This window comes from Mesoplodon mirus (genome assembly GCF_964341445.2).
Source record: "Mesoplodon mirus genome assembly, chromosome: 1".
Taxonomy (NCBI): domain Eukaryota; kingdom Metazoa; phylum Chordata; class Mammalia; order Artiodactyla; family Ziphiidae; genus Mesoplodon; species Mesoplodon mirus.
The window spans coordinates 203,977,767-203,999,341 of NC_138976.1; the positions used below are offsets into that span (position 1 = coordinate 203,977,767).

General features: G+C 38.7%; 1 protein-coding gene across 1 annotated transcript; it reads left to right on the forward strand.

Annotated features, from left to right (window-relative positions):
• Positions 1-6,755: 6,755 nt before the first annotated feature.
• LOC309807089 (E3 ubiquitin-protein ligase RLIM-like) lies at positions 6,756-18,568 on the forward strand (the record flags this gene model as incomplete). Its single annotated transcript, XM_082626318.1, has 3 exons — positions 6,756-6,845; positions 15,182-15,425; positions 16,974-18,568. 3 exons carry the CDS (start codon positions 6,756-6,758, stop codon positions 18,566-18,568), a joined length of 1,929 nt encoding a protein of 642 aa, XP_082482444.1.
• Positions 18,569-21,575: the final 3,007 nt, after the last annotated feature.

A 21,575-nucleotide genomic window follows, 5' to 3' on the forward strand; every position in this document is an offset into this window, starting at 1 on the left:
CGGAGAGTGGGGGCTACTCTTTGTTGCAGTGCGTGGGCTTCTCATCACGGTGGCTTCTCGTTGCGGACCATGGGCTCTAGGTGCGCGGGCTTCAGTGGTTGTGGCGCATGGGCTCTAGAGCGCAGGCTCAATAGTTGTGGCACACGGACTCTAGAGCGCAGGCTCAGTAGTTGCAGCACATGGGCTTAGTTGCTCCGTGGCATGTGGGATCTTCGGGAACCAGGGCTGGAACCCGTGTCCCCTGCATCGGCAGGTGGATTCTTAACCACTGTGCCACCAGGGAAGCCCCATAAATGCTTACTTTATGTAGAAATGCTGTCACCAATATATGGCAAGAACTTTGCTTGTATAATTTACACTAACTGGTATAATACACCTTCTACAAGAAAACTGAACAAGAATGAACTAGGGAGCAAAACATTTTTATCCTTTGAGCCATTCTGTTTTTAAGGGTTCTTGTAAGCTCTGATGTTTTATCTCTGAGAGAAAGAAAAAAAATTTTTTTAATTGGAAATTTAGAGATTTTTTTTGAACTTAAAATGAAACATCTTGGTAGTAATCGAGTGTATTGTATTGTCATGTGTTTTATCATTCAATTTATAGAACTAATTGCCCATGTGTTCTTATAATAGGGGAGGAAAAAATAACGGTTTTAGTCCCAGTATAGATATTGCATGATAAAAGGAGAATGATGACCATCTCCATTTCCAAAGGGAGAACAGGAATTCAAAACATGCTATGCCATAAAACGTTTAATTCAGCATTTTAAAATATTTTGAGCATTTTGAACTCAATGTTTTGTAACTTCTAAAAAAGTATAATGTATATACATAATTTCCACACATTTAAAATGAGTTGTTAAATTGTTGAGACCTGACTTCTTTCTCAAAATTAAGGTATGCTAGTCGGACCTGAGAATAGCCTCCAGAGGGCGACCAAGTTTCATCCCTGCAAACAACTGCATCAAAATTTAACATTGCTTCCAACAAAAGCAAGGACTTTCTAAGGTTAAAATTTGAAAAGCCAGTGATAATAGTTAATCCTTGAAAAAATACCATGACCCAAAGTCTGAATAGCTCTGCAAATATTGGTTGTTTAAGAAGGAGACCACCTCTAATTTGATGGTTTAGTAGAGCAAGGGTCTTTGGATCTAGACAAATCTCACAAAGCTAGTAGATCAGCAAAACTTGTCATCAGTTCACGCATGCTCTAATTTTCCTGCTCCCTGAAGTCTACCTATTCTAAGCACCTTGTATTAGAAGGGTTTGGCTCTTGCATTTCAACAGACGTAAGGCCTTAAATTCAAGGGTCAGCTCTACAATTGGTTGATATATTACTTTGTAAACAGAGTTTCATCTACAGAATGGGATAAATATCTTCCTTATGTCTCATTGTTTTGTGAGTATTAAATTAGATAAATATATGAAAACACTTGACACAATGACTGGTAGGTAAACTTACTTTCTGCCCATTTCTTTTGCCCTCCCTTTTTTTCTCCTTAAGTTGAGAAAGATAGGATCTTATTATGTCATTCACTTCAATGTTTTAGTGCTATATCACTCTTCCATTACTTTTCCCCAAAGTATATTTTTAAAAATCTCACAGAAATAAAGTAGTGATTAAGTTTAAATAATTGATATTTCTCAATCCCTAGACAGAAGTATATCTAATAAAAGTAGGTTTGTTAATCCTTGACTGATAATGACTAGAAAATAAAGAAGTATTTCTAATTGGGCAATCCATCCAATTGGCTCTCACCGTGTACCAATGGATTATTTTTTTTCTACTTATTTCATCTTTATTAAAGCTACAACACAGAGAACATTAGTTGAGTTAACTTTGTAACTGCCCTTTCTCATTATTCCTGACCTGTATCTAACTAGCAGACAGTTACTTTTGATTCTTCTGAGAAAGTTTCTAAAGCATTGCTTTTCTTTATAAAATAACCTTCCTGAAGGTAATGCTAATTTTTTTTTTGTTTTGTTTTGTTTTTTTTAATTTTTTTTTATTTATTTATTTTTAACTTTTTTGCCTTATAACAAATTTAATCAGTTATACATATACATATGTTTCCATATCCCCTCCCTTTTGCGTCTCCCTCCCAGCCTCCCTATCCCACCCCTCCAGGCTGTCACAAGGCACCAAGCTGATCTCCCTGTGCTATGCAGCTGCTTCCCACTAGCTATCTACCTTACGTTTGGTAGTGTATATATGTCCATGCCGCTCTTTCACTTTGTCACAGCTTACCCTTCCCCCTCCCCATATCCTCAAGTCCATTCTCTAGTAGGTCTGTGTCTTTATTCCTGTCTTACCCCTATGTTCTTCATGACATTTTTTTTCTTAAATTCCATATATATGTGTTAGCATACAGTATTTGTCTTTCTCTTTCTGACTTACTTCACTCTGTATGACAGACTCTAGGTCTATCCACCTCATTACAAATAGCTCAATTTCATTTCTTTTTATGGCTGAGTAATATTCCATTGTATATATGTGCCACATCTTCTTTATCCATTCATCCGATGATGGACACTTAGGTTGTTTCCATCTCCGGGCTATTGTAAATAGGGCTGCTATGAACATTTTGGTACATGTCTCTTTTTGAATTATGGTTTTCTCAGGGTATATGCCCAGTAGTGGGATTGCTGGGTCACATGGTAGTTCTATTTGTAGTTTTTTAAGGAACCTCCATACCGTTCTCCATAGTGGCTGTACCAATTCACATTCCCACCAGCAGTGCAAGAGTGTTCCCTTTTTTCCACACCCTCTCCAGCATTTATTGTTTCTAGATTTTTTGATGATGGCCATTCTGACTGGTGTGAGATGATATCTCATTGTAGTTTTGATTTGCATTTCTCTAATGATTAATGATGTTGAGCATCCTTTCATGTGTTTGTTGGCAGTCTGTATATCTTCTGTGGAGAAATGTCTATTTAGGTCTTCTGCCCATTTTTGGATTGGGTTGTTTGTTTTTTTGTTATTGAGCTGCATGAACTGCTTATAAATTTTGGAGATTAATCCTTTGTCAGTTGCTTCATTTGCAAATATTTTCTCCCATTCTGAGGGTTGTCTTTTGGTCTTGTTTATGGTTTCCTTTGCTGTGCAAAAGCTTTTAAGTTTCATTAGGTCCCATGTGTTTATTTTTGTCTTTATTTCCATTTCTCTAGGAGGTGGGTCAAAAAGGATCTTGCTGTGATTTATGTCATAGAGTGTTCTGCCTATGTGTTCCTCTAAGAGTTTGATAGTGTCTGGCCTTACATTTAGGTCTTTAATCCATTTTGAGCTTATTTTTGTGTATGGTGTTAGGGAGTGATCTAATCTCATACTTTTACATGTCCCTATCCAGTTTTCCCAGCACCACTTATTGAAGAGACTGTCCTTTCTCCACTGTACATTCCTGCCTCCTTTATCAAAGATAAGGTGACCATATGTCCGTGGGTTTAACTCTGGGCTTTCTATCCTGTTCCATTGATCTATCTTTCTGTTTTTGTGCCAGTACCATACTGTCTTGATTACTGTAGCTTTGTAGTATAGTCTGAAGTCAGGGAGCCTGATTCCTCCAGCTCCATTTTTCGTTCTCAAGATTGCTTTGGCTATTCGGGGTCTTTTGTGTTTCCATACAAATTGTGAAATTTTTTGTTCTAGTTCTGTGAAAAATGCCAGTGGTAGTTTGATAGGGATTGCATTGAATCTGTAGATTGCTTTGGGTAGTAGAGTCATTTTCACAATGTTGATTCTTCCAATCCAAGAACATGGTACATCTCTCCATCTATTTGTATCATCTTTAATTTCTTTCATCAGTGTCTTATAATTTTCTGCATACAGGTCTTTTGTCTCCTTAGGTAGGTTTATTCCTAGATATTTTATTCTTTTTGTTGCAATGGTAAATGGGAGTGTTTCCTTGATTTCACTTTCAGATTTTTCATTAGTATATAGGAATGCCAGAGATTTCTGTGCATTAATTTTGTATCCTGCAACTTGACCAAATTCATTGATTAACTCCAGTAGGTTTCTGGTAGCATCTTTAGGATTCTCTATGTATAGTATCATGTCATCTGCAAACAGTGACAGCTTTACTTCTTCTTTTCCGATTTGGATTCCTTTTATTTCCTTTTCTTCTCTGATTGCTGTGGCTAAAACTTCCAAAACTAGGTTGAATAAGAGTGGTGAGAGTGGGCAGCCTTGTCTTGTTCCTGATCTTAGTGGAAATGGTTTCATTTTTTCACCATTGAGGACGATGCTGGCTGTGGGTTTGTCATATATGGCCTTTATTATGTTGAGGAAAGTTCCCTCTATGCCTACTTTCTGCAGGGTTTTTATCATAAATGGGTGTTGAATTTTGTCGAAAGCTTTCTCTGCATCTATTGAGATGATCATATGGTTTTTCTTCTTCAATTTGTTAATATGGTGTATCACGTTGATTGATTTGCGTATATTGAAGAATCCTTGCATTCCTGGAATAAACCCCACTTGATCATGGTGTATGATCCTTTTAATGTGCTGTTGGATTCTGTTTGCTAGTATTTTGTTGAGGATTTTTGCATCTATGTTCATCAGTGATATTGGCCTGTAGTTTTCTTTCTTTGTGACGTCCTTGTCTGGTTTTGGTATCAAGGTGATGGTGGCCTCGTAGAATGAGTTTGGGAGTGTTCCTCCCTCTGCTATATTTTGGAAGAGTTTCAGAAGGATAGGTGTTAACTCTTCTCTAAATGCTTGATAGAATTCGCCTGTGAAGCCATCTGGTCCTGGGCTTTTGTTTGTTGGAAGATTTTTTATCACAGTCTCAATTTCAGTGCTTGTGATTGGTCTGTTCATATTTTCTATTTCTTCCTGATTCAGTCTTGGCAGGTTGTGCATTTCTAAGAATTTGTCCATTTCTTCCAGGTTGTCCATTTTATTGGCATAGAGTTGCTTATAGTAATCTCTCATGATCTTTTGTATTTCTGCAGTGTCAGTTGTTACTTCTCCTTTTTCATTTCTAATTCTATTGATTTGAGTCTTCTCCCTTTTTTTCTTGATGAGTCTGGCTAATGGTTTATCAATTTTGTTTATCTTCTCAAAGAACCAGCTTTTAGTTTTATTGATCTTTGCTATCGTTTCCTTCATTTCTTTTTCATTTATTTCTGATCTGATTTTTATGATTTCTTTCCTTCTGCTAACTTTGGGATGTTTTTGTTCTTCTTTCTCTAATTGCTTTAGGTGCAAGGTTAGGTTGTTTATTCGAGATGTTTCCTGTTTCTTAAGGTGGGATTGTATTGCTATAAACTTCCCTCTTAGAACTGCTTTTGCTGCATCCCATAGGTTTTGGGTCGATGGACAGATCATCCAAAATGAAAATAAATAAGGAAACACAAGCTTTAAATGATACATTAAACAAGATGGACTTAATTGATATTTATAGGACATTCCATCCAAAAACAACAGAATACACATTTTTCTCAAGTGCTCATGGAACATTCTCCAGGATAGATCATATCTTGGGTCACAAATCAAGCCTTGGTAAATTTAAGAAAATTGAAATTGTATCAAGTATCTTTTCCGACCACAATGCTATGAGACTAGATATCAATTACAGGAAAAGATCTGTAAAAAATACAAACACATGGAGCCTAAACAATACACTACTGAATAACGAAGTGATCACTGAAGAAATCAAAGAGGAAATTAAAAAATACCTAGAAACAAATGACAATGGTAATGCTAATTTTAACTACTGATCAAGATGGCCTTAATGTGTCCCTCAGTTTGGCTCAACTTCAGACAGGTTTTTTCTTTACCATAGGCCCTTAACCTCCCTTTTCTGAAAACATTTACTTTAAGAAACTTGAAATTGTAAATTCTTTCTCTGCCCCTTTGAGATGTAAATTTTCTCCTAGTCACTTGATACTTTTCCAACCCAGAAATGTCTTTCTCAAGGACCTGGGAGTCAGCTCTTTGAAATATAACCTTCAAGAAAGGTATTGCCCCTACTTCCCAGTCTCTGTGGGGAGTATAGGAGCCTAACTTTGATAAGAGCCAAAGCAAACAGAGATGGTCTAATTATATTGACCAACCTCTTCTCCAGCATCCTCTACTATTTTTCCTACAGCTCATCCTGGCATCTAAAAACTTCCATGCCTTTTGTTTCAGCAGAATGGAGTGCAGTCTCTCTCCTCTATTACAGAATCATCTTGAGTAAAGTACTCCTTGCCTGTGTAACCATCTGGTGCAATTTTTCTTTGACATCACTCCATCACATACTTCAAACTGCCTACCACTTTCAGATTAATCTTATAAAACTTTGTATATGTGCTGCTGAAGTGAGCACAATCTTTATAGAACTTTGAATCACTCCCTATTTCCGGTGGCATGAAGCCCACCATTCAAACTTCTCCACAGTCTTATACCTTCCAAACTCATTAGTGTTCTCTTCCAATTCCTGAATTCTCTCCTCCAATAATATTAGTACATTTTCTTCCTAAACGTGGCTAACATTTCCCCATTTTGAGATTTCATGTCTCTTCTAATTTTTTTTCAATATTTGGAAATTTTATTATACTGTATTTGCCCATAACAAATAAAATAGAAATTGTTTCAAGTCTTTGCAAATAAATTTAATACAGGGTATTAAGAACACCAGTGATGAAACTTCTGAGAAGTAAAGAAGGGCCACCTAGATAATGGAGTGATTAGTAGGAACAGGAATTTACTTTTACCTCTATGCTGGAAAGGCAGAGTTAAGCAGAGGGTTGTAAAGGAGTCCAGGGCCAGGTTAAATGATCATCAATGTCAGACCATACCAGTTCTGTCTCATTGGAGTTGGAGCCGTGGAAGTTACAAAGTTGCTGCTGGAGAATCTTCACAAAGTAGGGGAAGAAAGGGAGAAATCTCGTAGCTTATCCCTAAACTCCCATATACCATCAGTTGCTTCTTTTTCGCTGCGCCTGATCAGAAGTAGGCTGCCTGTATGAGTCTGCTATCATGTGATACAAAACAGATTCAAGAAGGAACAATGACTAAATTCAAGAAAAAGCAGCCCAAAACTAGTATTTTTGCTTGAATGTTGTGCAACAGTCTGTTATCTGTATTTTTCTAACTTCATTGAGATGTAATTGACATATAGCATTGTGTAAGTTTAAGGTGTACAATCTGTTGGTATGTTACATGTTGTGAAATGATTACCACAGCGGAGCTAGTTAACACAACTCCGTTACCTCGCATAAATAACATTTTTTTTCGGTGAGAACATGTAAGATCTACTCTCTTAGCAACTTTAAAGTATATAATACAGTTCTGTTAACCTCAGTCACCATGCTGTAGATTAGATTCCCAGAAATTCATGTGCTAACTGGATATTTTACCCTTTGGTCAACATCTCCCCATTTCCCCCAACCCCAACCCCTGGCAACAACCATTCTATTCTCTGTTTCTCTGGGTTTGGCTGTTTTAGAGTCTACAATTTAGTTATATCATACAGTATTTATTTTTCTCTCTCTGACTTATTTCACTCATCATAATGCCCCAAGGATCCATAAATGTTGTTGCAAGTGGCAGGATTTTCTTTTTCATGGCTGAATAATATTCCATCTATGTATGTACCACATCTTCTATATCCATTTATCCATGCATGGACACTTTGGTTGTTTCCATTTCTCAGCAATTGTGAATAATGCTGCAATGAATGTGCGAGTGCAGATATCTCTTTGAAATAGTGATTTCATTTTCTTTGGATATATATACACCCAAAGCAGGATTGCTAATGTATGGTAGTTTTCTTTTTAATTTTTTTGAGGAGACTCCGTATTGTTTACCATAGCTGCTGTACCAATTTACATTCCCACCAACAGTGCACAAGGGTTTCCTTTTCTGCATCCTTGTCAACATTTGTTACCTCTTAGTCTCTTTGAGGTGATATCTCATTGTAGTTTTGATTTGCATTTCCCTGGTGATTAGTGATGTAGAGCATCTTTTCATGAACCTGTTGGTGATTTGGATGCCTTCATTGGAAAAATTTTTATTCAGTTCTTCTGCCCAAGTTTTAATTGAATTGTTTGAGAATCTATATCTATCTATATATATATATATATATATATATATATATATAGCCATTTTATGAGTTCCTCATATATTTTGGATATTAACACCTTATCACATACATGATGTGCAAATATTTTCTCCCATTCCGTAGCTCACCCTTTCGTTTTGTTGACTGTTTATTGTTCTGTGTAGAAGCTTTTTAGGTTGATGTAGTTATATAACAAGTTGTATATAACAAGTTATATAACAAGTTGTATTTCTCTTGGTGATTTTAAGATTCCCTTGTTATCTTTAACGTTGACATTTTAATTTTCATATTTCTTGGTATGGATCTCTTTAGGTTGACCTGCTTTGGAGCTCTCTGGGCTTCCTGTATCTGGATGTCTGTTTCTTTCCCCAGGTTAGGAAAAGTTTTCAGATATTATTTCTACAAATGTTTTCTGCCCCCTTTTCTCTTCTCCTTCTGGAGTTCCTATAAGGTGAATGTTATTCCATTTGATGTGCCATAAATCCCTTAAGCTATATTCATTATTTTCATTCTTTTTTCTTCCTTATTCTCTGATTGGATGAGTTCCTCTGACCTGTCTTTGAGTTCACCTATTCTTTCTTGTGCTTCATCTACTGTATTTCTAAGTTCAATTATTGCATTCTCCAGTTCTGTGACTTCTATTTGGAACTTTCTTATATCTTCTGTTTCTTCGTTGAAGTTCTCACTGTTTTCATCCATTTTCCTTCTGAGTTCAGTGAGCATTTTTATGACCATAACTTTGAACTCTTTATCAAGTAAATTACTTATGTTCATTTCATTAAGATTTTTCCCTGAGGTTTTATTTTGTTCTTTTTTTGGAGTATAGTCCTCTCTTTCTTCATTTTGCTTGACTCTCTGTGTTGGTTTCTATGCATTAAGTGAAATAGCCACATCTCCCAGTCTTGAAGAGCTGTGTGACAGATGAACCTTGTCATTTAACCCTGTCTACTCTTGGTTGCCTCTCAAATCTTTGTGATTGTCTAAGCAGTTTATTTTTAATAGACCTGGCACACCATCCCAGCAGTTGAGGGTGTGCCAAGACAAATGAGCAACCCAAAGTGGAGGATCTCAGGCAGTACCTAGATTCAGGTTGATAGGAAGCCAGAAAATTTGGTAACAGCTTTTAAAGAATGCAAATATATTTAGCCTTGTGAGATTGCAAGTGTAAGCCCAGCTGTGCCCCAGAAGCAAGCAATCTGAAGGTGTTCCCCGGGGAGCAGTCACAAGAAAACAGTGCTTCAGATAAGTGTACAAGCTCCATTCTGGGAGATACCAGTGAACTGTAGTAAGGCAGAGTGAGGGTGGAGAGATGGCACCCCCAGCCTACCTTCCCCGAGAGCACATCCGTAGCCTCTAGATGTGTGCTGAACCTGAAGTCTGCTCTTAAGTCTTGTCCCTACTAGCAAATAGGCCTTTTTCATGTAAAGGCTGGGGCTGTGTCTCAGTCTGATGTGTAGTGGTACATCCTAGGGGTGGTATCCTGCCAAGAACTGTCTCTCCAATTGTTACAGTCCCATGGGACCCAGAAAAGAAATCCCTCCTGGCCTCCAGAGCCAGGTGATCAAGGAGCATCCCCTGAGTGGAGGCCACAAAAATGGGATCTCCTGTCTTGGAGATTCTGGCTCTCTGGAGCACATCAGAAGGAAAGTGTGAAGATGATGCTTACTGGCTGAGTGAGGCGGTGGGAAGAGTGCAAAGATACACCACTTGAATAAAGGGAAAGAGGGAAAAGAAAAAAAGAAAAAGAAGAAGAAAAAAATATATATATAGCAAGACAGAGGAAGAGCAGGGAAGAAGGAGCCAGCTGGCTGGAGCACAAAGTTGTCACCTGCAGGAAAGGAAAAAGGGGAAAAAAGATGGCACCTTTCAGTTTTATCAAGGCAGAGAGAGAGCAGGAAGATGGCACCTGCCAGCCACTGTCCCTGGGGAGTATTCCAGCAGGCCCCTGTTCCTCAGATTAATGCTGTAAAATTGGGAAGTGAGTCTCTTTCACAAAAAGTCAGAGTGCTTTTCAAACAAACAGAATATTATTTATGTATATGTAAGTTTACTTATTTATTACAATAATCTAGGAGGTAAGAATTTACAAATAAACAAATGTGTGGAAATATGAACTAACTTGCTTGTGAATAACAGACCTGGAGCATGCCTCAGAGAAAGTGTGTAAAATGTCTCAAAACTAGAGAAAGCATAAAAACAAACTAACCACTGACACGGCACTAATAGAAAAGCTATCAGAAGTCTAGATCTGGGCTTCCCTGGTGGCGCAGTGGTTGAGAGTCCGCCTGCCGATGCAGGGGACATGGGTTCGTACCCCGGTCTGGGAAGATCCCACATGCCGTGGAGCGGCTGGGCCTGTGAGCCATGGCCGCTGAGCCTGCACGTCTGGAGCCTGCGCTCCGCAGTGGGAGAGGCCACAACAGTGAGAGGTCCACGTACCGAAAAAAAAAAAAAAAAAACCAGTCTAAATCTGAGCAGAACCAGGAAGAAAGGAAATGATAAGAGGGATGAGACCTTGCTAAATAAATACATTTTTATTTCCATAATTAGACGTAAGAATAAGGAAGAGATGAAACTAATTCCTAGTGTCAAGCCTAGGTAAGTGGAAAGGGTGTGATTTCAATTAACAAGAATTTCTTGTTTAGATTCAAAACAAGTATTTGTGTCAAAGAACCAATTCCAGTAGATTCCATGAGACATGCATATTTATATTCATTTTTCTGCATCAATGCTTTCAAGCTTTTAACCCATCCTTCTGGTGGGAAAGAAAAAGACATAAAAATATGAAATATCTTATCAAGCTTTAATTATGTTTACTTCTTGATTTAAAATTACTCTTTATTAAGTTAAAATGAAGATATTCTAGACTAACACCAAAGCAGAATTGAAATGGTACACGAAAATGATCAAACATGATTCAAGCATCTCATTTAACTGAGATTTTACTACGTTTGTGTAATGATGTCTAAAATTGTGTTTTCATTAAACATAGCAGAGTAGAGCGAAACAGGGAGAGTCATCCTATAGACCTTGTTTGAATCTAAACATATTATCTATTACTGTAACTTTGAGAAAATCACTTAATTTGCATCAGCCTCAATGCCTTTATCTCTGAGAATAGTAATACCTATCTTGCATGGGGCTTGAGATCAAATAAGTTAAAACACAAGCAGAGTGTCTAGCAATTACAGTTGCTCAGTAAATAGCTCTTAATATTACCAATGGTCTCTGATGTGGGAAAACTATTACATAATAAAAAGATCCTTAATCGGGTATCTTTAAAATCAGGCTGAATGCAAAGAACTTCAGATTTTATGTCCTCCCTTTTTTTATTTTTACCCAGAGAATAATGCAATTCAGAGAACAGAGGGAGAGATTAATTTCCACATAAACTGAAAAGTCATCATTATAAGATTTTTTTCATCATGTGCTATAGTACATAAAATACAACCATAAAATCTTTGTTACCTCTCTATTGAAAGGTAGAATGTGGTGTCCCACTTCTTGAATATGGGCTGATACAGTGGCTTATTCAATCAACAGAATGCAAGAGCAAAGGTGTTCTTGCACTTGTGAGGTTAAGTCATAGGAAGACTTACAGATTCCAGCCAAGTCTCATGAGATGTTTCTTTTGGGTGAAGCCACTCACTATGTAAGAGTTCAACTACTTTGAGATATCCAGGTTGCTAAGACTCCAAAACTACACCGAGAAATTTCATGGAGAAAGACAGAGACAGAGAGAAAACCAGCCCCAGATTTTTCAGCCTGTGCAGCCCAACTCAAGCCCCAGATTTGTGAATGAAGATGCCATCTTGGTTGGACATTTCAGCACCAAAAGATGTGACTCAAAGAAAACTTAGCCAGAACCAAGGCCCCAGACATATGACACCAGTCAAGTTGTCTAATCTATCTCCAATCATTCAAGCCACCACAGCTGAGGCCCAGTCATGATGGAGCAGAGATGAGCCATCCCCAGTATTCTTTATCTTTATTCTTAGCTCACAAAGTCCTGACTATAACAGAATGGTTTCTATTGTATCTACCACTGCGTTTTGGACTGGTTTGTTATACTGCAATAGGTATCTGGAATATATGTCTTGATCATTTCTTACAGTTCTAAAGCCACGGAACTCCTTTTACCCATATTCAGGGAGAATGCTATCTCTTGCTTATTTTCAGTCTCCCTTTGAGTCATAGAATCTGTTCAGAAGCTTCCTTGGACAGAGTCAGTAAAAGAAAACTCTTGATTACAAAACTCCATTATTACAACCAGGATAAAAGAACAGCCAAATCTGCTCACACACACCCCATTTTTTCACCACATCATAAACAATGGATTGGCCAAATTTTTAAGTGCTTGACTCTGATTGAAAGTAAGCAGCTTTCCATCTTCAACATCTTCCCCTCCAACTCAACTTAGAGTGATGCTCTAGTCAACCTCCGGACTTCTTGATGCACCTCCCATCTCTGAAATAAGAAGTGAAGAAAAAACATCTTCAGAAGACTTCTGATATCAAGACAAGGGATAGAACAAAGGCCAAAGCAGCAATATTGCCATCCAGAGGAAAAACTACTGAACCTACACTGCAATACTCAGAAGGAAAGTCAAGACATGAGAGAACTAAGTGTAAAGCACAGCTATATTGGTGGCTTCTATTTAAATAATCAAGGTCAATAAGTAGGTCTCTGGGATGATGATCCCTATACCCTGTTACTTGCACCAGAATTGGGACATAACCAGGAACAAATAGTTCAGGAAGCTAGAGTCATTGACACGGAGAGCCAACTACAGGGAACACCAAACATCCGGGGCTATTAGTTCATGTGCTTCTGTACCTAAATTTGGAAAGACTGTAAGACTTCCTGAATCTTCAGGTAACTTGGATACTATTCTAATCATAAGCAATCATGCTCCCTCTTAAGCTAAACCATACAACTTCAGAATCAGGTGTTACTTCTTATTGGTACCACTGTCCACTAAGCAAAGACAGAAATACAGAAGTAATCCTGACCCCTGCCTTTCGCTCATATATTCCCCCTCCCCACTTTTCCCTCTTTCCCACATATTACTAGGTTTAATCAGTTCTGCTGCCTAGAGATCTGTTAAAGTCCTTCATTTTAATCATATTCCTTTGCCCTGATTCAGATCCTTGTCATCACTAGCCTAGGCTGCCCTCTATCTATTTCTGACCCTCCCATCTGAACTGTTGCCCTTCATATTCATCCTCAACACTACTATCAATATTATTTCTAAATTGCAAATTTGACCATCAACTGTCTAAAGACTTCAACATCTTTCCATTGCACTAATGATAAAGTCCAACTTCTAAACATGTCATAAAGGTCTCCAGTTTTTGGCCTTGCTCTGCCAATTTAACTAATGTCTTTTTTTAGTAATTAAAATCTACTATCCTTGTTGTTTTACGAGTGTCAGTAGTTGCTGTTCTCACTTTTGAAAATATTTCCCCCTTTTATTCACTTAGAAAACTCCTATTCATCCTTTAAAACCCAAATGCAGTGAAACCGATTTTCTCTCTCACTCAAATCACTTTCTCCTCAAAACTGTAATTTTACCTCTGTGTAGCTCAATTGTTTGTTATACTCTAATGGCAACAGATTCTTAAATATACTCATTTTTGTATCTTAATATCCGATAATATGACTGACATTTAACAAACGCTAAACATACTTGACACTTGAATTGATTGAATTGAATTAAACTGAATCAATCACTCTCAAGAACACTAACGATTGTTAGGGTTTCCTGCATCAAGAGTACAAATCACGCTGAATTTTCATAATACTGCTAGTTTTGATTGAGGCACAGCAAACAAGTTTACAACAGATTTCCCCTGTGAAAAGAATAACTTCAGTAAAATATAACAAATACACTCAGAAGTCCATAAAGGAGGCAGGGTAGTCTAGGGGATTCTGTTCTCATCCAAAATCTTGCTGAGATTTGATTCAGAGGGGAAAGATTGATTTTTCTAGCTTAAGTTAAATGAGGCATGGAACAAATGTCAAAAGCAGGACATAGACTTAGATTCTTCACTGTCACACCAGTAAAGTTACCATCCTTCCATCTCCTTGAGAACAAACAAGAAAGCCTGCTGTGGACCGTGAACAAAACAACAACTGTGAATTTACACAGCTCCTTCAACTTCTAAGCTGTGTACTGAGAGTGAATTAGAGGTCTCCTCCAGATAGCATTGCAAATGAGTGTTATTTTATTTTCACCAAACCTTTCAGGTGATACATGCGACAAAATCAGCAAAGTCAGTACTCACTGTGGCAGACAAAGTAACTATTATGTATCTGTCCTAAAAGTTCCTGTGATGTTCTGGCTAGTTTTGCTTAAGTACTATTTATAATATTTATGAGAAAGGAGGACAAAAATGAACCTGATGCTTTTGTGGAGAAGGAATTCCCTGGCTGAGCAGAAAAGCCTGCCAAAGTTTTGGTGTTTCTTGTTTGTTTGAAACAAGACTGAAGGACCATAAAATGCAAGATGAAGCCATTAAAAGTTAAAAGGGAGAAGACACACTAAAGAGACTCAGCCAGGGCCCTGGTAAATTATCAAAAATTGTGGGCTTTCTTAGTGAGAGTCTAGGATTTGAGAAATTCATGAGGAGGAAAGGCGGAGGTCCCTGGGCACCTGAAAATGAGAATTGCTGCATTGAACTAGGCTGACTTTGGCATGGCATTTTGAAGAAGGCAGTCATATGGAATGTAACGAATAAATAGAGCATATCAGAGCCTGAAAACCTGAGAATAGGCTCCTGTGGGTGAAACGAGGTGAAGCACGGTGCTTGGTACACTATAAACCCTCAGTAACATTGGCTGGTTTTGAATGAAATGAAACCTAACCTGAATCCAGTCCCTACTCGGTAACAGCGGGGAAGATAATGGGTGCCTAGGCAACGTCTAGCAAGTTCTGGGCTACAGGCGGCTCCCAACTCTTGCATCACCAGGGGCCACAGAACTGAGTCGGGAAGGGAGAAGGGAGGAATCTGTGCAGAGGGTCATCCGACTGAGTCGGAACCGGACACTCTGGCAGGAAGTAGAAAGCGAAACGACCATTGGTGAATTTCAATATCACGTCGTGAATATCAGATAATTTTCCACTTGTTTATTAAGGTGGAAAACTCGGATTCCAACGATGAAGGAGATGGAGTTTCGGCCCAACACATAAGTCAAACGGACCGATTGGTTCGGGAAGAAGATTTCTCCAGGTTCGTAAATAATCTGAGTGAAGAAGATTACGAACTTATGAGAGACAACAATCTTCTAGGCATTCCAGGTGAAAGTACGGAAGAAGAGTTGCTGAGAAGACTTCAGCTAATCAAAGAAAACGCACCACAAGACTCAGATGAAAATACAGGTATATTTTGCTTTTGGAGGGAATAGGATGGGATGAATAAGGAACTTCATAATAGGAAATAGTAACTTCATAATAGTAAATAGTAAATTATACAGAAGTGACTTACATTAATTTGGTAAGTAACTTCTCATAAAAAGAACTGGCATTTACTTGATTTTTGGTGAGCATGTCAAGGTCTGTTTGTTTGTTTTCCTGATTCACATCTGGGTTGTTTTAATTGGGAAACAGTGCAAAGTAGCCTATTTGTATTTTTCTTGGTTTTCTACCTCAACTGAAAGTCCCTCCTACTTCCTGAATTATTTTTTCTACATAGACATGTAAAAAAAGCAAACAGAAATATTCTCCACTGGGGACAATTGTGCTTTCTTCAACACCTGGGGACATTTGACAATGGCTAGAGATATTTTTGGTTGTCACAGGGGAGGCATGGGTGTTACTAGCATCTAGTGGGCAGAGGCCAGGGATACTGCCAAATATCCCACAATGCACAGGATAGCTCCCCAAAACAAAGAATTGTCCAGCACCAAAATGTCAATAGTGCTAATGCTGAGAAACCCTGCTCGGACCTCAGGACTGGTGCCTTCCCTTCCAGTGTGAAGTAGAGGATTTTGCTGTCTAATGAAGAAGATACTATAATACTTTGGCTCTTGAATATGGTCTTATATGTACCATGCTAGGTTCAGTCTATTCATTTGATCTGACCTTCAATTTAATGTCAATTAAAAATCTTGGTAACATTAAGAAGTATTCAAAATGCAAACACTTTTTTTTTTTTTTTCTTTTTGCGGTATGCGGGCCTCTCACTGTTGTGGCCTCTCCCGTTGCGGAGCACAGGCTCCGGATGCGCAGGCCCAGCGGCCATGGCTCACGGGCCCAGCCGCTCCGCGGCATATGGGATCCTCCCAGACCGGGGCACGAACCCGTATCCCCTGCATCGGCAGGCGGACTCTCAACCACTGCGCCACCAGGGAGGCCCGCAAACACTTTTAAACCTATAAAACTTGTTTATTTTTGGGCAATAACCTTATATTTTAAAACAGCTTATCTATTATCAAAAGCACATAAGTGAAGAGCCTACAAGTAGTCATGTTGGAGACTAATGAAAATTAGACAATAATGTAAATTGAACTAAACTACTAGCATTGTACCTTAACTGGTGTTTACCTTGTTTAATTGCATTAGTGTTTTGACAGTGGACAGGAAAAAAAGTCTCTTGACCTTCCTCTGACAGTGGTACACAGGGCTGTGTATATGATGAAATACTGAAAAATAGACTTCCTCCGGATTCCCTTTTTAAAAAATTCTCTAAGTTTATCTAGGATTAGCTCACTCTTTTTGGATGGAATCGAAACTTTTCTACCTTTACTTATAAATCTACACAGTGCAGTTTATAAAATATTAACTCTATAAATGTGAAATCAGTTTAAAACATCTGAGTATTTAAGTTCTCATTTTTTGTTTTTGAAACAAAGTTTCAGAGTGCTATTTTATGATGGTTCTAATTTTGGTAGTTCTTTTATGCACCCTCCCCATTTTTTTTGTTAACAGACAGAGGAGACTCTTCAGATGACGTGTCTAGTGGTGACTCTCTAATAGACTGGCTTAACTGTTCTGGACAAACTGAAAATATGACAAGTGGACAAAGAGAAAACCAATCTTGGAGAGAAGAGAGCCAAATTAATCCTAAAAGTGATCAGTTCATATTCAGTTTAGAAATAAATGCTAACCTTGATAATGGGAGTCCAAATCCAGAGAATGAATATGTAGCATCTGCAAGACTTCCCAGAAGAGAAAATATGGAAGACAGCCAAAGGCAAGTGGAAAGTCCACAATCTGAATCAATATTTACAAGACCATCTATGCCTGAACAAGATACAACTGAAACATTAATGGAATTCCCACCTACCACAAGTCAGAGACGAGCAAGAAGTAGGAGTCCAGAGTATCGGAGAACCAGAGCAAGAATTGAAAGTTGGTCGCCTCCACGTTCACTTAGGGAAATTGTACAAAGACTTAATCATAATATACCCTCTCAGAATTTTGAGCAGCCGCTGCTAAGTGAGAATGCGAGATTTTCTAGAACTGAGCACCAAGAAATATTGACACAGCAAATGACTGGATTTGAGTTGCAAAATAGCGGTCTTATTGAAACTTCTAGAACAAGGAATGCCGTTCATGGAGAAAATTCTCCAGATACAACCAGCAGTGGTGAATCTTGGGGAATGAGGGAAATATATCCAACCATACCCTTCAATCTTGAAGTAGGACAAGTTCATTCTGGAGCATATTCTCAGAGAGACAGCAGAGCTAGTAGAACTCAGTTAACATCTGAGACACCAAACAACACTGTCACTTCTGAAAGTGAACGAGGACTGAGGCATATGTATTCACATTCTGAGCAGGCAGGTGTGAGAGCTTATGTCAATACCATTAGAAATCCCGTTTGCAGAATGTTAAATACTAGCTTAAATGATACAACATCTGTTCCAACTCAGAGCACGTTAAGGCAGACAATGACAGAATTTAGTAACTCAAATAACCTTATGGACAGTGGCAGTAATTTAGAGCATAGTGTCTCACCTCCAAGTCAAAACATGGAATGGCTAGAGTCACCTAATGGTAGTAGTAGTGGTACATTTGGTTCTGATTCAAATGCTAGCTATGATACCCATTCAAGTTCCACACTGAGTTGGCATTCAAGCCCCAATTGTACGTCTAGTTCCAGTTCTAGTCCTATTTCTGGTTCCAGCTCAAGTGATGAAAATTCAGGAATTAGCTCACTGATGTTTGAAGGCATTGAAGAAACAAACTTATCATCAGAGACCAGCCAAGGGGTTAGACAAATTAGCCTAATAATATATGATGAAAGTGACTCTGGGTCCTCCCATAATCTGCAAACTACAGGACTCACCAAAGCACAGATTGACAGCTTGGCTGTAAGATCTTTTGGTGAAAATGATGCACTAAAAGCCTGTAGCATTTGCCTTACAGAGTACACAGAAAACAGCAAGCTTCGCATACTACCTTGCTCCCATGAATATCACATTCACTGCATTGATCGCTGGCTGTCTGAGAACTCTACGTGTCCGATTTGTCGTAGGCAAGTAGTGGATTCCAATGAGAGTGAAAATCCTGATCGATGAATTCTCAGCTATATAAAGTGTTATAGGGCTTCCCTGGTGGCACAGGGCTTGAGAGTCGGCCTGCCGGCGCAGGGGACTGACAATAAAAATTAATTTCACACCATAGCAGTTCACTGAATTAAAATAAAAACAGCATGTGCACTGGGTTGGGATGTTCCTGATTCCATGGGAGAAATGTCTTAATATGATATAATGAATCTAGATAGATCCTAGTAGTATTATCTCATCATGTAAATCCCAGACATCTCTTAGACCTGTTCAATCCTGTTTGTGCATGCAAAGAAACAGAAACCCAACCAAATATCAATAATTAAGAAGCCATTTAAGACTACATTAGAGTCATTCACATAAAGAAGTCATGTTACATTCCTAGAATGCCATAAAAAGCTTTGAAACCCTTCTCTTCCTATCTCTCTCCACAGCAGTTTATCCCACCTCCCTAACACTACCTTAACGTTTCGCCTATTCCCCACTACCAATGTATCAGTCAGTTCTAGCTAAAAACTGATGGCACACTTTAAAAGAGTGATGGAATAGCATTTAATGAAGAGACTAAAGTGTGTAAAGAATGAAGGGAAACCAAGAGATGATGAAGTACCCTGAGGCTAGCAGCTGTGAAAAACCAGTATTATAACCACTAGGTTTGAAGGGGCATAGAGAGATAGCAGTTCCTGCAACCCAGAATGTCTTCGAGTTATAGGAGAAGCCCATCCAACAAGAGATGTAACCTTAGAAAATGGCATCCACTGCCAACCTAAAGTTTGGAAGGGGGCAGATCATGGAAATAAATACCCTTGCCTTCTTTCCTCCTGACTTCTAATCACTTATCAGTAGTTCATATTAACCAAACCCAACCTGAAGACACAGAGAGACTGGTCCATGAAGCTGATAAAGATCAGCCTCCTGGAATCACGAAGCAGGGTTAAGAAGGATAGCGAGTAGATCCGGTAAGCAAATCAGAGACCATCTACCACAACCAGCATTCCCAACTCTCTTCAAACCCAGCCTGTGTATGCTTTCTTGCCTCTTCTGCTTCCGCTTGTTCTCTATTCCACTCTATGACTCAGCTCTTTAACAACCCTCTCTATTTTCCTTTCATTTACTCAGATCTTGTATTTTTAAAAGTGATAAGATGACAAAGCCTTAGAACTTAATTACCTTTCTCTTAAACATGTCACACTTTGATTTGCTGTGATTGTAAACAACTAAGGATAAAGGGCAGTTATAGGTATGTCTTTAATTTTTGCTTCTTCAATATATTCAAGCTTCAATTTCTTTCTATATATGTTTAGTTCATATAATTAATTTTTAAAACAGATTCTAATTTCTTATAAAGGGTTTTATGGTTTATATATGACTCAATCATATGATTAAGAGTGAATTCATGTGAATGACCCAAAGTAGCCAATTGCTGCTTGGAGCCTCACAAGCTGCAATATGAAAGCCTTAAAGGTAAAACTTGGCTTCAGGAAACATGTCTACATAGTTCAATTCTAACTGTCCCCAGTAAAACCATCACCCAAAACCCCGAGTATTTGAAATCAAAATTTAGGTCATGCTTCCTTCCAACCTAAACATAGTGAAGGATTTTTCTCCTAATTCAGCCTGAAGGCTATTTTTGGGGGGTTGTATTGGCCAGTCCAGAAAATTTTGCTTAAATTTTTCAATCCTGGTATAGGTGAGAGTACATTGTATTATAACCTAAAGCAATAATCAGAAATTTTGTGCAATGTGCAGCCTATACAAATGTAGGCAGTGTTAAGTATACACCTTCTCTAAAAAGTTAAAGTCAGAAGCATCACTGACCTTTCTTTTCTATGTGAATTGCTGGCAGCCACAGTATTTGCACATAACTACAAAATATAAATGGGGAGTGGTGGTGAAGTTTTTGAAAACATCTTTGAGGTAGCATATTTTTCACACAGAAGATATCTGCATGGCCAGAAATGAAGGCTTGGCTCAAACCTCTGAAATTTACATTAACTTCTGAAAGTTGTTTGAATAGTCTGATTTTTAGGAAGTATTTTTGATATCAGATATACTTCATTTAAAGTGAGTAGAATAATTATAACAGTACTTGGCTTTCATGCTATCCTAACAGATTAAAACCTTCCAAAGGATGATAATTGCTTAATTAATGCTTCAGTACATTCACATGCACCTTCTGTGGTCGACAGAATTCTAAGATGATGCCCAATGATCTTTGTAGGAGCCCCTCCCCTTGAGTATGAGACCTGTGAATGTGATGGAATATCATTCCCATTATTAGATTATGATATATAGCACAGTTGATTGGGAGATTATCCAGAGTGAGCCTGACCTAATCAGGTGAGCACTTAAAAGGCACAGAGAGGACTTCTAATCCAGATAAGATGGTTTATACTTCCCTCTCCCTGTTCCCGCTTTATACGCACAACTATATATCCTGGAAATAATATGAGACAACCAAAGGAGATCTCTGAAAAGTCTAGAGAAAGTGAATTGCCTAGGGACCCTCAGAATGGATGAACAGCCTCATGGCAGGGCACCTTATGACCCTCTACCAACAAAAAAATGTGATCCTGGCCCAGCATTTCCTAACTCCCAACTTAGTAACAGGAAGTGGCTCAAAGAGGCTCTTCCTCCATCACATCAAATGGGAATCCCCCAAACACCAGGCGAGCCTTGCAGAACCTGCAAGGACGAACAATTGGAAGCCCTGATGACACTAAGTGACCAGGGAAAGTGCTTTCCTTCCCCACTGGGCCTGAGATCCCCCTTCACCACCCAGACACATCAGTGGCTAAGGGTCCCAGCAAAAGTGCTCCTACCACAAAAAGCTCCCACCTGGACAATGCTCTCCTCAGATGGGCCTGAGACTCCTCTCCCCTCCCCAGAAACATCAGGCAACTTGCTGGTACCGGCAACGGAGATCCCTCCACAGAAAGCTCTCAACCTGGTAAGCACCCTCCACTCCTTACAGTCCAGGGAGACCCTGTCACAAGTGCCTGGCCCAGGAAGGACTCTT